This window comes from Nilaparvata lugens, chromosome 6 (genome assembly GCF_014356525.2).
Source record: "Nilaparvata lugens isolate BPH chromosome 6, ASM1435652v1, whole genome shotgun sequence".
NCBI lineage: Eukaryota > Metazoa > Arthropoda > Insecta > Hemiptera > Delphacidae > Nilaparvata > Nilaparvata lugens.
The window spans coordinates 4,746,759-4,763,891 of NC_052509.1; the positions used below are offsets into that span (position 1 = coordinate 4,746,759).

Here is a 17,133-nt window from a genome sequence, read left to right on the forward strand (position 1 = left end):
ACGAAAGTGGTACATGCACCGTCTAAGTTAGGGTTGAAATCGCATGATATGATGTCCGCTAGCACGTCCAACTGTTTACTTCTGCTCCAATACTGTTCCAGGAAGACAGCGACAAACTCATCCAATGATGTAAATTCATGGGCTCTACTCCGAAAAAACATCAGGGGTTCGCCAATCAATAAATTAGTCAAACGGAGACGCCAAAAATTCCAAGAGGTAGGTGCAAGAGTTTGTACTAATTTTATCTGATCAATGAATGGTTGAGGTTGCAAATGGCGATCAGTGTTATCAAATTTTCCTAGTCCTTGTAATATACTATGTACGTTGAGGTTGTCTGTTTGAATTCCTTGAGGTTGTTGTTGAATATGATTTTCCAATGCTATTATTTTTTCCTGTGTTATCTGCCATTGACTATTATGTGTAATTTTATTTGCGTTTATTTCTTGATTTAGTTGAGTCAGAGTGGATTTCTGAATTAGTAGAGTTCCATTTAAAGCTTTACAGGTTTCAGTGTTTTGATTGATGCTACCTTGCAGTTGGTTCATTTTTGTGGACATATTAATCTGTTTGTTTTGTATTTCTTTAATATTGTTAATATTTTTGTCAACTGTAGTTGTTAAGTTTTGATTGGCAACGGTAATTTGTTTGTGGATTTCTTGGTGGCAATCGGCCTTAATGTTATTTGTTATATCCTGAATAGGTGTAGTGATTTGTGTATTTAAGTTGTCTATCCTTTCATTGAGTTCACATGTAACCGTATCTAACCTTTCCGATAATCCTGCCGTAACTTTATCCTGACTTTCTTTTTGTAGGGTTATCATTGCTTTTAACTCTTCCCTATGACTCTCTACTTTAGTTTCAATATTATCCAACCGTTGTTCTACTGATTTTATAGCGCCTGTGGTCTCTTTCATACCCTGTTCCACTGTCTGTTTATTTTCCTCTTTTACTGTAGCAATCTCCTTTTTAATCTCCTGCATCATACTATCCATTGTTTTTTGTAACATAATGTTGAAAGTGCTACTCGTTTGTTCCATTATTACCTTTTGAAGCGGATCTAATTCTGTGATTGAAAATATACTTTGTTTGCCCAGGTGTGACTCGGCCTCCGGCGATGCGGGTTCTGCAGACTGCTCCTCGCCCCCTTCAAAATTGATCTCTACTATCCGTTGATTCAATGGTGTGTCAGCGGCGTCGATTCGAGTGGAGGATAGAGGTTGCAGACCTGGTGGATCGAAAATTATCGACCCGACGCTTCCTGGTTCCCTTTCTCGTGGCGTATTGGCATCTACCGTGGTGGGGTTTGATGTGCTCGGAGTCGACAAAGTGGGATCTGTGCAACCGCCGTACATATATGAAACTTCAGAGTTTGCGGGAGTGTGATTCATTATGTCAAATGTGATAAATGCTAATTAAACAGTGATAAAAATGATAAGCGAAAATGCTTAAAAAAGAGACACAACCGGGACTTACAGTGAACAGTGATGTGTAAAGTGTTTGGATACTCTTACAACCAGGTATTTATACTTAAGTTTTTTACAATGCTCTAGCGCCCTCAATGTTTTGTTGATTTATTTTTGGCTAGTTTACAGGCTGCGACTTATTTTCCAACCGGCTTAAACACCTAATATATTTTTGACTAGAAAGTAATAGCAGTTTAGGCTTATAAAATATAATCTCTCTCTATAAACATGTAATTTTTCACAGTACTAATAATATAAAATTTTCTTTAAAACATATAATTTCTCTCTATTTAAAGCTCTTGTTTCCCCAAAAAGTAATACAAATATTCCTTCGCCAGTTTTCCTCACAACTCGTATAAGTTATCTATAATTTTCACTATGGTTATTGACCTAATTTCAAGTAATTATTCAATGAGCTTGGCTCTCATCATCAGTCCCACGTTGGCACGACATGTCTTTGTGTCACGTTATTCTTTATATTAAAATAACGATTAGCCTCCTGCTTGGCATCAGTCGGTAAAGCATGAGATTTAATATAATTAGGGCGTGGTTTTCTAATAGTATTCAGTCTTAAAAAATCTTGATAGGCCTAGATATGGGCTTCTCCAATAACTCTTGTAATTCAATAATAATAAATATATATATATAAATGATACTTATACTATAGAGATGAGGAATATAAAATAAATTGCACACCATGAAAATTTCACACATATATTACACAAATAATGCAAAGATCAATCGAGGCAAAAAATATATATAGAGCGATAAAAAATATAATATAAAAATAGAACAATATTTGAAATCAATAAAAATATCACAGGCTAACTTTATATTCTAGATTTATGGCACGAATCATTACCATGTGCCTTTATCTTGAAATCATATGCATTCTTTGCATGTAGCTGTGACATGTACTTGCTAATACTTGTCGCTTGGATAATTCAATCAAAAATATGTGCTCTAAGATCAGCTTGATAAATTAGCCACTAATAATCCAAATATATCTATATATTAAAATCTCTAGTATTTAGTAGATTTATTTGTATCGAATATATATTTTTATCTCAGGGTGCAAGATTCGGCACCTGACGGAATAGGTAGAGCCATTCATCTAGTGAATTAGAACTATGATAAATTATCGCAAATTGTATTGCAAAAAATTAAATATTGTATGCATACGTTTGATAGCCTAGATTTCGTACTTCTTTGATTAAATAGAAATTTCTAAAATATTGATCTATATATTTTTCTTTCAATTAAATACCTTTAATACTAATTTTTACTTGCGCAAGTATTACTCTTATTAATTTCTTAATTTATAATAACCCTTTCGGCGAGCTAGCTTTGATCATCAGATTATTTCGAAGCACTAGGGCGCCCATCACTAAATTCAAATTTAATCACTCACGTGTCGAAAATCTTCTTGTAAGCCGCCGATGTCGATCCAACTCCATGTGGTCCGGGAATATGGTAGCCGGAATCGTCTCCTCCAAGGGGTTATAAATTTAATAAAAATGAAAAATGACTTCTGCTTCACAATAGCATCACGAAGTCTTTTAAGAAATTTAATATAATTAGGGCGTGGTTTTCTAATAGTATTCAGTCTTAAAAAATCTTGATAGGCCTAGATATGGGCTTCTCCAATAACTCTTGTAATTCAATAATAATAAATATATATATATAAATGATACTTATACTATAGAGATGAGGAATATAAAATAAATTGCACACCATGAAAATTTCACACATATATTACACAAATAATGCAAAGATCAGTCGAGGCAAAAAATATATATAGAGCGATAAAAAATATAATATAAAAATAGAACAATATTTGAAATCAATAAAAATATCACAGGCTAACTTTATATTCTAGATTTATGGCACGAATCATTACCATGTGCCTTTATCTTGAAATCATATGCATTCTTTGGCATGTAGCTGTGACATGTACTTGCTAATACTTGTCGCTTGGATAATTCAATCAAAAATATGTGCTCTAAGATCAGCTTGATAAATTAGCCACTAATAATCCAAATATATCTATATATATTAAAATCTCTAGTATTTAGTAGATTTATTTGTATCGAATATATATTTTTATCTCAGGGTGCAAGATTCGGCACCTGACGGAATAGGTAGAGCCATTCATCTAGTGAATTAGAACTATGATAAATTATCGCAAATTGTATTGCAAAAAATTAAATATTGTATGCATACGTTTGATAGCCTAGATTTCGTACTTCTTTGATTAAATAGAAATTTCTAAAATATTGATCTATATATTTTTCTTTCAATTAAATACCTTTAATACTAATTTTTACTTGCGCAAGTATTACTCTTATTAATTTCTTAATTTATAATAACCCTTTCGGCGAGCTAGCTTTGATCATCAGATTATTTCGAAGCACTAGGGCGCCCATCACTAAATTCAAATTTAATCACTCACGTGTCGAAAATCTTCTTGTAAGCCGCCGATGTCGATCCAACTCCATGTGGTCCGGGAATATGGTAGCCGGAATCGTCTCCTCCAAGGGGTTATAAATTTAATAAAAATGAAAAATGACTTCTGCTTCACAATAGCATCACGAAGTCTTTTAAGAAATTTAATAATTTACTTTAACTTTAATTTTTACAAAATTATTAATAAGGTACTTCGCTCTAAAATATTTGGGGTCCTCTTATGGTGGCATCTGGCTGGCGAGTGCTGGTTCTTCCTTCTCAAGTTTTACAGATCCTCTTTCCGACTTTCAAATTAGCATAAAATTTAAATATCTCAATCCTCCGCCATTAAATTCAAATAGATCTTACAAAAAATGCCAAAATATTGCTTAGATTATATGATTAATAATTTCTTTGCATTCGAGCCATATTGATAACATAGATTACACAAATTTTTACACAAAATCTACTACAATTATATAAATATATATAAATATTTTTGAATTGGCCTACAGTTGCCGCCTATTAACTGCCGTTTTACTATTGGTGCATGCAAATTTTATTAGGTATTCATGCGCCTGGTAACTCTTATTTCCTGAATACATTAAATTATTTTTATTTGGTTTTTTATTTATGCTCTTTGCATGCTAGTTAATATTCTATATATTAATATTAATTCCATGCTAACTAATAATTAGCCACGTGGACGGGTGTTTTTTCACATTGCACACCATCCGAATGCAATAAAGCTCTGCCAAGGGGTTTTGGTCAGATTCTACGTTCTTCGGTTTGATCGATCTCTAGGTCACCGATCTGTGAATACATCTACCTAACCTCAATCTTCAAATATTTTATAAATAATCTATTTATGAGTAGTAAACTTCCTTCAAATCCTTTTTAAGTTCTTGTACCATTTAGCCAGAACAAGCTGATGCTATCTAATCTTGTTTATTATCTGCTTGGCGATATTAGCCAATTACTTTATTTTTAGACCTATTACTATTTCTGTTAGGGCTTTTCATCTACCCAGATTTAAATATGTTACAATGTTTAAATGTTTAAATGTTTAAATGTTTAAATGTTTAAATGTTTAAATGTTTAAATGTTAAATGTTTAAATGTTAAATGTTTAAATGTTAAATGTTTAAATGTTAAATGTTTAAATGTTAAATGTTTAAATGTTAAATGTTTAAATGTTTAATGTTTAAATGTTTAAATGTTTAAATGTTAAATGTTTAAATGTTAAATGTTTAAATGTTAAATGTTTAAATGTTTAAATGTTAAATGTTTAAATGTTAAATGTTTAAATGTTAAATGTTTAAATGTTAAATGTTTAAATGTTTAAATGTTAAATGTTTAAATGTTTAATGTTTAAATGTTTAAATGTTAAATGTTTAAATGTTTAAATGTTAAATGTTTAAATGTTTAAATGTTTAAATGTTAAATGTTTAAATGTTAAATGTTTAAATGTTTAATGTTTAAATGTTTAAATGTTAAATGTTTAAATGTTTAAATGTTTAAATGTTTAAATGTTAAATGTTTAAATGTTAAATGTTTAAATGTTTAAATGTTTAAATGTTAAATGTTTAAATGTTAAATGTTTAAATGTTAAATGTTTAAATGTTAAATGTTTAAATGTTTAAATGTTTAAATGTTTAAATGTTAAATGTTTAAATGTTAAATGTTTAAATGTTTAAATGTTAAATGTTTAAATGTTTAAATGTTTAAATGTTTAAATGTTAAATGTTTAAATGTTAAATGTTTAAATCCTCCGCCATTAAATTCAAATAGATCTTACAAAAAATGCCAAAATATTGCTTAGATTATATGATTAATAATTTCTTTGCATTCGAGCCATATTGATAACATAGATTACACAAATTTTTACACAAAATCTACTACAATTATATAAATATATATAAATATTTTTGAATTGGCCTACAGTTGCCGCCTATTAACTGCCGTTTTTTACACAAATTTTTACACAAAATCTACTACAATTATATAAATATATATAAATATTTTTGAATTGGCCTACAGTTGCCGCCTATTAACTGCCGTTTTACTATTGGTGCATGCAAATTTTATTAGGTATTCATGCGCCTGGTAACTCTTATTTCCTGAATACATTAAATTATTTTTATTTGGTTTTTTATTTATGCTCTTTGCATGCTAGTTAATATTCTATATATTAATATTAATTCCATGCTAACTAATAATTAGCCACGTGGACGGGTGTTTTTCACATTGCACACCATCCGAATGCAATAAAGCTCTGCCAAGGGGTTTTGGTCAGATTCTACGTTCTTCGGTTTGATCGATCTCTAGGTCACCGATCTGTGAATACATCTACCTAACCTCAATCTTCAAATATTTTATAAATAATCTATTTATGAGTAATAAACTTCCTTCAAATCCTTTTTAAGTTCTTGTACCATTTAGCCAGAACAAGCTGATGCTATCTTATCTTGATTATTATCTGCTTGGCGATATTAGCCAATTACTTTATTTTTAGACCTATTACTATTTCTGTTAGGGCTTTTCATCCCACTGACCACCTATGAAAGGGGTATGAGGATTTGTCAATTATAATCTAAGTCGTCAATCTTTGCATTCTATAATGCAAAAATAATTCCTCACTGGAATAAGGACAAACCTGCAACAACTCCTCCCTCACCTTAATTCTGAACTTTTCACCTGTAAGAGCTTTTATGCGTGTTGGCAATGAATTATAAAGCTGAATTCCTGCACTCTTTACCCCCCTCTCATACATACCAGTTCGATGAATGTCGTCTCTGAGGTTTTGTCTATATCTGGTATTGTATGAGTGGAACAACTCTCCTGTATTGAACCTATCTCTATTCCTATCAATAAAACAAAGAGCCTCTAGAATATATACACCTGGTAGTGGGAGAATCTTTAACTCTTTGAAATAATCTCTACAACTTGCTCTAATAGATTCACTCACCATCACTCTAACTGCCCACTTTTGAATCCTAAATATATGTATTGCATGAGTTGAATTGCCCCAAAATATAACACCGTATGAAAGAAGTTACAAAACTAACAGATTAACAAGCTATTTGGTAATTAACAAACCGAAATTCCTAAATTCAAAAACGAGGGAACCAGAGTGTCTTCAATAGTTGAATCTACAGAATTATAAATCTTCCACAGTTTCTTAAGGAACTATAAGATACACCAGTGAGTCTCACTTTAAAACTGTCAGCATTCTTCATAAATAGCACCAATACTTCCTTATCAATTAATGCTGACAAATTTTAAGTGAATTCAGAATACACCATCCACTCAAGCGAACTACATGATAGTGAAATTCACTCGAAACTGACAGCGTTAGTTAAATGGGAAGCATTGATGTCATTTATGAGGAATACTGACAATTTGTGGTGAATCTCACTAAAGATAACCTGCTCATTATTACCGGCATCAACTTGTAGCTAATTGTTATTAGCTGTGGTGCGGGAACAAGACGGGAAGGTTTCATCATCATCTTCGCCGAATATCTTGGAGAAAAGCATGGAGCCGAATATCTATCTTCGAGAAAAGCATGGAGCCGAATATCTATCTTGGAGAAAAGCATGGAGCCGAATATCTATCTTCGAGAAAAGCATGGAGCAAGGTTGTTGCTCCGCGGTTGTTTTAATTTGATCCAGCCGGTGTTATGAGATGAGACCGGGATGTGGGTATTTAGGTGGGAATTTGGGTTGGTTTTGGGGAGGGAATGGCCTGACTGAGAAACGTTCTTGAAGTCAGTAATTAGCGGCTGTCTGGGAAGTAGTGCGGAACAACTAGAATCATCAATTTTGAAAAAATAAATCAATAATATTCACTTTGTAAAATCACTTCACTTATATGGGCCACTTTATTCAAATTAATAAAAACAATATAAAACTTTGAACTCATACTACTGTCAACTTGTAGCATCATTTTTATTTAAACATTTTAAAAACTTTAAAACATTTTAACGACTAGTTTCAACCTACTTTGGCCATTTTCAAGTTAAAATGAAACAAATAACATTTAAACATTTAAGATTTTAACTTAAAAATGGCCAAAGTAGGTCGAAACTAGACGTTAGAATGTTTTATTAAAATGGTACTAAAAGTTTTATATTGTTTAATTAATTTATATACTTTGTTTATATTATTCATTTATGCTCAATTTATTGCCTACTCAATAAATACATTATGGCCCGATTTGTAGGAAACTTTTAAAATCAATGGACTGTAGAATTCTATAATTGAATCAATAGTTTCAATGGTACATTCGATTTTATAATTATCCTAGAGACCTTGCTTATAATTTATTGATGAATCTCTTAATAATAAGAACATAATCCAGTAGAACCTTGATCTAAACACCAAAACACAATCAATCAATTGAAGTGAAGAAACTGTTAAAAGAAGTGGGTGGAATTGATTGAGGGGAATCGGGTGGAGAAGGCGGCGATATTCTATTTGAATCGAATAAAATTGAATAAAATTCATTATATTTACCATAAAAACACAATTACAAAGTGTAAATAAATTGGAAGCTGCATTTGATCAAATTCTAATCAATGAATAATTTTATAATTAAACGGGATTTTGATTGGGATTTTTCTTTAATAATAACAATTACAAGTAATTATTATTAAATAATTATTCAATTCATTATATAATTATATAGATAAATATTATATTATAAATATAAATAATATAATTATTTTATTAATAATACATTTGAACAAATATGCAATTTGTTTCCATATGTACAATTACAAGTCTTTAAAAAAGAAACAAAACAGAGAACATTATAATAAATCCATATCCATATTGAAAGAATGAGAATTAATATAAACTAGAATAAGGAATATTTTATTCCGGCTGCTCAAAAGCCGATTTTATTAATCGACTACTTTTTCTCTCCTTGGCTCGGTTGCACAAAGCCGGTTAAATTTTAATCGTGGTTAATTCCACGAGAACCAATCACAGAAGCCGTCTTTTCAAAAAAAGACCTTCTCTGATTGGTCCTCAAGGAATTAACCACGGTTAAAATTTGACCGGCTTTGTGCAACCGAGCCAAGGAGAGAAAAAGTAGTCGAATAATCGACTACTGCCACTCAAGAGTTGGACTTTAAGGAGACGAAAGAGATGGGTATGGAGAAAAAATAAGAATTATTGTGAAGTAAGAACTGGTGGTGTAGAAGGAGGATGAAGAGAAGAGAAAGACGGAGAAAAGGGAACAGAAGAAGGAGAATGAAGAGGAGAAAGAGAAAGAAAAAGGAACAGGAACAGGAGAAGGAGAAAGAGAAACAGAAGAAGAAACCGAAAGAAGAAGACACGAGCATAGCATTTGAGACATTATTTGTCAACAGCGAGCAGCAGTCAAAAACTTGGCCACCAAACCAGAAGGAATTGCTAGATGCTTGAGCGAGCTCTATCCTGGGGGAACTTTCGGGGGCCCTGTCTTTCCAACACCCCCCTCTCATGAATCCTTGGATGGAGGGGTTCCTCGAATACTTGTCACTTCAATTTTCTTCCCTCCGGTTTCAAGAGTTGAAAGTTGCCGGTCGTACTTCACGCGTGGCGTACTTCGCGCTTCCTTATATCGACACACACATGTCGAAGTCAGGGACTTAAGGGAGGTGGGCTTAGATAGAGAGTGTGCCGACAATAACGCAACAGCGACAGGGGATTATTTTTGCAAGCTCAGGTTAAATTGATTTGTCAGCGTGAAGGGTCTGTAGAGTGAATATTGCATCAGCGTGTCAGAATCAATGAGGAAATTTGTTCAGGAGCAGACTATGGATTGAGTTCTAAATACGAGTAGTATCTCTCCCCCATTAAAATGATGGTACTGTAGTGGATTAATTCCAAGAGTGGAAAGTTTGTAGTAGACAACAGGTTAGATATGGAGAGTTTGATTTGGAGTAGGGATGGGTATCGAAAGACAAAACATCGATGTTTTGATCATCGATGTTTTTTTTCTCATAAACATCGATAAGTGAAAAACATCGAACAGTAAACATCGATGTTAAAAACATCGATGTTTGATGTTGAAACATTGATGTATCGATACCCATCTATCTATGCCATTCAAAATCAACTTTATTTGCCATGAAAAACAATTTTTCAATGATTGAAGAGACTTGAAATGTTGTCAAGAAATCCTCTTCCACTATGGGAAACTTAAACATCAATAATATTCACGCTACAATTTTTTACAAGTATCAAGACAAAATAAAATACCTTACATTATAAGAGTGATAATAAATATGAAGTGAAGCATTGGTTTGTATGAGTTGAACTCCAATAAAGATGAACTTTTCAATCTCGATCTCATTGAGATGAGCTAATAAACTAATATTTATCTGTTTATCTACTCATTCAGAATTTTACTTTGAAAACAGAGCAAATATAATAATATTATTATTCATTCATCTACTTATCAACAATTTCACTTCAGAAACAACAAGGAGTATCCTTAGTTTTTTTTTCTCAATCAGTGCTACTCTGTGAAAATTATAAATAAATAAATAAAATAAACAGGCAAATAGCTCGCTCTTTTTGGCTGGATTCACACTATCAGTATCATCTAATGTGTCTGGTTCAGTGAGAATATTATTTTAATAAGTTCTAATGGGACTATTCATACTCACTCGGCCGGGCTGAGTGAGAATAGTTCCATTAGAATACATGGGAATTATATTTTCACTCCACCGGTCTCTGACTTTTATGCTGATATGTCAGAATCCGACTTTACATGATCATTGTTGAACTATAATGAGTTGTCAAGATCTATTGAAAGTTTACATGACAAAAATGATATAAGCCAATTCTATCACACCATATACTATCTATCACATCATATAAATGTAATATACTGTATAATTTTTCACCATACCATCTCAAAAAAGTGTTGTTGAATCATAATCAATTTACTTGAAAACCTTTGTCCTCCAAATCTTCAGAAACATTCCTCTCCGCTATTAAACTTCCATACTCGTTTGTAAACCTCTGCTGCTATTCAGCATCTTTCTTTGTTCTTCATAAATAACCCATCTCAAAACACGATGAGCAAATTGAAGGGCTCTACAATTGGCGAAAAGCTTAAATAAACACGAAGCAGTGCCACCAATTGGATTAGATGTTGCTATCATATTATGCAAATAGGGGTGCGACCATGAGAGGGAGGGAGACAGTCTCCATGAGGGTTTGACCTTTCTGTTCATTGACACTACTTCACAGGGTTGATTCGAGGACAAAGGGTGCTGACTTCGAGCCCTTATTTGGGTCAACACCCCCCTAGCCATGCCCCAAAACCCTCGTCATCAAACAACCCCCACCCCTTCCAAAGGTCACGTGTCACATATACTTTCCCATTCTCGTCAGCTGGTTGGAAGTGGCACGTATGTTGTTGACATAATTGAGCGCCCCCGCCGGGATTATAGACATGTATAGTGTTTCAAACCACCCTACTGGAAAGTATGTGCTTCTTCTAATAAACGGTGAAATTGGGTTATAGTAGAGACAATTTATAAATGTTGGATTCTGTTTTTCCATGGTCACCAGTATCTGTTATATTCTTCTATCAGATACGAATAATATGGGTCTCGTTAGACTCAGTGGGAATTGTCATATTGTACAAATAAATAATGCATTAATTGAAAGTCCCTTTTCTCTATGATTTTACTTGAGTACTGTCGTTCGGCTGTTTGAAATACTATAACTAAATTCTAGTTTTCATGTATGACAGCACTTCGCGTTACTTGTTTAGAGCACTGTTCTATATTCCGTGTGATATTTATGATTTTTTATCCTGTTTTCAAAATTCAAAATCTTAGTTTTCGTTGTTTTTTAGACTAAAAATAGACTAAATTTTAGTAAAGTGAAATCATAACCCTATTTTGGACTTTTAAAGTGTTATCTTAATTTGGCAGAGAAATAGTACAAGGAGTATCCTTAGTTTTTCTCTCCCAATCAGTGCTTCTCTGTAAAAAATATAAATAAATAAAATAAAATAAAGATTATGGCACTGTTCAATATTGCGATATTGTTTTCTGATAATGTTTACATTAATTCCAAATTTAAGATCTTGGAAAACGAATTCAAAATGTTACACTGTTCAATATTCTAAATTGATCATGTTCACATTTAAAATTTAAGAAGTTTAAAAACAAATTGAAAATTTGAATTGGATCGAGGTGTGAGTAACAAATTGAACCTCTATACTATATTTCTTGCCTAATAAGTCAACCTATGACCTATCCCGTTTCAAAGACGAACGTACAAGTCTGTATTGATAATGTAATTCTCCAAATTCTGAAAATGAGATTTTAATCTATAATGATATGTTTTTTTTCTTCATATTATGTAGCCTAATAAAAGTGTGTGTAGCCGAATAAATTAGTATTCATTATTTATACTACAAGAAATATCACCAATCGAAAATTAAGAATATGGACATCATATATAATATTTTCGTTTTTACCTCGTACTCGATGTAACTGAAAAAACTAAAAAATGTAAACTAAAAAATTAAGGTACCCTAATTTCAAGTTTTCTATACGTTTCAAGGCCCCCTGAGTCCAAAAACATGATTTTTGGGTGTTGGTCTGTGTGTGTGTATGTGTGTGTGTGTGTATGTGTGTATGTCTGTGAACACGATAACTCCATTCCTAATCAACCGATTGACTTGAAATTTTAAACTTAAGGTCCTTATACCATTAGGATCCGACAATAAGAAATTCAATAAAATTCAATTCAAGATGGCGGAAAAAATGGCGGATAATGACTAAAAAACCATGTTTTTCACGTTTTTCTCGAAAACGGCTCTAACGATTTTCTTCAAATTTATACCATGGATAGCTATTTATAAGCCCTATCAACTGACATGAGTCTCATTTCTGGTAAAATTTCAGGAGCTCCGTAATATTCTTGAGAAAAATGGCGGATAATGACTAAAAAACCATGTTTTTCACGGTTTTCTCGAAAACTGCTTCAACTATTTTCTTCAAATTTATACCATGGATAGCTATTCATAAGCCCTATCAAATGACATGAGTTTTTTTTTCTGGGAAAATTGCAGGAGCTCCGTAATATTCATGAGAAAAATGGCGGATAATGACTAAAAAACCATGTTTTTCACGGTTTTCTCAAAAACGGCTCTAACGTTTTTTTTCAAATTCATACCCTGTATAGTTATTTATCAGCTCTATCAACTGGCATGAGTCTTTTTCCTGCGAAACTAATGGGGGGTCCACCCCATCCTTGAGAAATGGACTTCGTAACCTCCTCGTGCATGAGGTAGGTAGGTAGAGCAGTTCATAAAAAGAACACAGTCATAGTCAAGATATTTCATTTGTAGAACAGCTGTTTTGACAACTTTTAAAAAAATCATCGAATTTCACAATTTACACGAAGGAAAAAGTATTCTGAAAACAATTATATAGACACATAATACAGTATTCTGATCGTAGTTTCAAATATGTTGCCGCCAGTCGTCATTATGTTATTCCCCTAAATTATTCTCGTTTGAGAATGAGGCTTACAGTTCAATGGGCAAGGAAAGTTGTGTGAGTGTACCACACCAGATTTTTTTAAACAAGTTAAGATTCTAGTTCCAGTTGTTATACCGTTAAAATTAAGTCTCATGAATGAATTTTGTTTTGTGTTGCAGACACTTGCCGGTAATACGAACACATACTTGGTAGAGGAGCAAAAACTGGATCCCGTCCTGTTGGCGTCTAAAGTGCGATTTGTCCCGTACAGCGTGCATGTGCGAACTGTTTGCATGCGGGTCGAGATCCTAGGATGTCCATGGAAAGGTAGAATATTTCAATTATCTTATCAATAGGGAACGGAATCGGCTTATACCTGTACGGTATATTAACTATTTTGGTGAGGGCTTCTCGTATTTATGTAAAAATTAAAAAATCAAAGTAGGTACCCTTTTTTGATTTTAGAGAAAGGGTACTTTGATTTTTTAATTTTCACGGGATATTTTTAATGTACGGGATAGTATATACACGAATTATCACTTATCAACTAACTAGTAATTCTGTGAACAGTAGACCTCGCGCAATTATAAAACACAGCCTCCTCTAATATTGTCCATCAGAGTAAATTCTGTCCTGTCCTGTCGTGTCAAAGAAAAGTCGAGAGAAAACTTCGAGTTATTAATTGCATGCCTCATCGCATGCAATTTATGATGAATAATATTCTATAGTCTGACTCTCACGGTAGTATTGGCGTTCGAAGGAGACTGAAGGATAGTCTGATTTTTACTCTAATATTGGCGTATGAAGGAGACTCCTTTTCCTTTTGTAGTATCCTTAAAATGCAAAATTTCAAAGGAAAACCTTGTACATATGTCGACGCGCAATTTAAAAAGGAACATACCTGTCAAATTTCATGGAAATCAATTGCCGCGTTTCGCCGTAAATGCGGAACATATAGACATGAAGAGAAATGCAAAACCGTCGACTTGAATCTTTAGTCCTCACTTCGCTCGGTCAATGAAATGATTTACTTGCAATTTCACATAAAGATTCTGAATTCACCGAGGATGGATGAAGGATTATTTTCATTTTCTTTAATCAATTTATGCCAATTCAATAACTAAAACAAATTTGTTGAGTTTGTAATTCAAAGTTTACCTAACTATAAAAGCCAAACTAAACTGACCTTCAAGACCGATCAATATTTTCAACTCTGGTGGAGATTAACCACGTAATTTTGAAGATAATGAATAATTATTCTATTTTTTATGTTTTTCGGACATTAGGTGATTGCATAATTTCACAACACAAAATTTTCCCCAGTGAAAATTTATATTCATCCCTTGTGAATACTAGCACGGGTTACCTACTTGTATTTGAGACACAATATGTATCCCTGTGCAAAGCACGGGTTACCTACTAGTATTCAATAAATTTAATCTATTTTTTTATTCTTAGCAACTACTATTTCTAGTAAGAAATTGGTTATCAATTCATGAATTTTCTGTTACAGGTGGTCTGATAAGCTACTCAATGCCCCAGGGCCCTTGTTCGAGGGGATGTCGACCTGAGGGATGCACTGTACGATGGCAGGGAGGAGGGGTTGAGGCTGATGGGAGGATTGGGGAATCTGGTGGATGGACACAAAGGCAATGATAATTTCCATGTCGAGGTCTACGGCCCTGGAAAAGGTGAGAAAACATCCGTTTCCATGGAAGATTATATTAATATTACGATACTAGTAGTTCTGTGAACAGTAGACCTCGCGCTCAGTAAGTTATATTGACCTGTTGTTATGTTTTCTCAAAAATTAATAAATAATTTATCAATTTAAAATGTCTAGAAAAATTCCTAAATCAACATAGAGCTTTCTGTCCTATCGTACCGTGACGTGTCGTCCCGGAATGTGAGTGTGAGCGCTGTTATCAGGTCTGGCTGCAACTGTCTACAACGTTGATGGAAAGATACATTTTCGAAATGTTCGATGTTTTTGAACGGGTAGTATTATAGTCAACTGTCTACTAACGTGAATGAAAAGATACATTTTCAAGATGTTCGATGTTTTTGAACGGGTAGTATTATAGTCTACTAGACAGCTGTGAGCTGATATATGATGAATTATTCTAAAGTCTGATTTTTACGGTAATATTGGCGTTCAAAGGAGACTCCTTTTCCTTTTGTATTATCCTTGAAAAGAAAAATTTTCAAAAACCTTGTATATACGTCGACGCGCAATTTAAAAAGGAACATACCTGTCAAATTTCATGAAAATCTATTACCGAGTTTCGCCGTAAATGCGCAACATATAAACATTTAAAAATTAAGAGAAATGCCAAACCGTCAACTTGAATCTTAGACCTCACTTGGCTCGGTCAATTAACTACAGTAGGATACTTTAATTTTTTCTGTAAAATTGTACAGAATAGAATAATTATTTCATCAGAAATGAAGAGATCACATCAGAAAGTAAAATATTCGTTCAGAGTTCAAAGTCTACTGTAAAAGAACGTTTACCAGCATCGTCGTTACTGGAAGGAGCACGTTAACAGAATGTCCGCAAAAAGAATAATAATTTCACTACAAACCCTTCTATATAGGCTAAACGCAAAACCATAGAGAAACAATAGCGTGAGTAGATATCCCATGGTATAGGGTGTTTATGTCGCAACTTTTACTTTTTATCTCAAGCCGATTACTGTTGGTTATTGTCGAATTTTACTGTTTTGTTGGGGTGAGAGTGTATGAACGGCACAGTTTGAGAGACTACGAGCGTCACACAGCTTCACGGGGGAGAATCACATGAACAATCAGCTTGAGATAACAGTAAAAGTTGCGACAAGAACGTCCTATACCATGGGATATCTACTTATGCTATTGTTTCTCTATGGCTAAACAAAAGGAAAAAGAGATGTCGGAGGCCATTAAAAAGACTGCATTAAAATTTCTTTCTTTACAATAATCAACACTTCATATAGAAGTGCTTAATACAGGGGTGTCTACCCCTTATCCATCTTCTTATACCTCACTTTTAAACCTTTGATTCATGATTTTATGAAGAAAAGGAGTACAAACAATAGGTGGGTCAATCTATTGCAAGTGTAGAAGATAATAAATATCTGCATTATCAAAATTATGTCACTGTAGATGATTGATTGCCAATATAAGCAATATTCACAATGTATACAACATGGGAAGCGAAATATATACCACTTGGTATGAAGCTGGATTCCCATTCCCACATATCAATGTCAGTGAACAGTAAAAATGTAATTCCCACGAGTTCTAATTGGGGAATTCCCATTCAGCCCTACCGAGCAAATATGAATAATTCCATAAGAACTTATGGGAATTATATTCTCACTTTTCACAAGTAGTCACCTTTGACGGCTTGATTCTCCAACATTCCAAAATGCATTTTTAATCACGTTTTATGAAACTGTGAACTTCCGGAGAGGGAATCTAAGTTATGCTATATTTATTAGTAGCGTTCAAATATAATCTTCTTTTTCATGAAATATATATTTGTGTCGCACTTCTAGTCTGTGGAAAATTGAATTAATAATGGAAAATTGATACACCAATCGCTTAAATAACTGAAACAAGTGGAATACAAGTGTAAATCAGTTCACAACTTCTACAAACAAGTAAAACATGAACTCTCGAAGTTTTACACGCCGCTCTACATCATCTATAATTCGATTTATCATTCGCTAACCGAGAAATG

At 33.1% G+C, this 17,133-nt stretch overlaps 1 protein-coding gene across 1 annotated transcript in view; it reads left to right on the forward strand.

Annotated features, from left to right (window-relative positions):
- LOC111059179 (discoidin domain-containing receptor 2-like) overlaps positions 1-17,133 on the forward strand; it is a 566,524-nt gene that overhangs the window by 486,424 nt on the left and 62,967 nt on the right. The window contains 3 exon segments of the mRNA XM_039429976.1: positions 13,589-13,736; positions 14,923-14,962; positions 14,964-15,100. Coding sequence (XP_039285910.1) covers positions 13,589-13,736; positions 14,923-14,962; positions 14,964-15,100 — 325 coding nt within the window.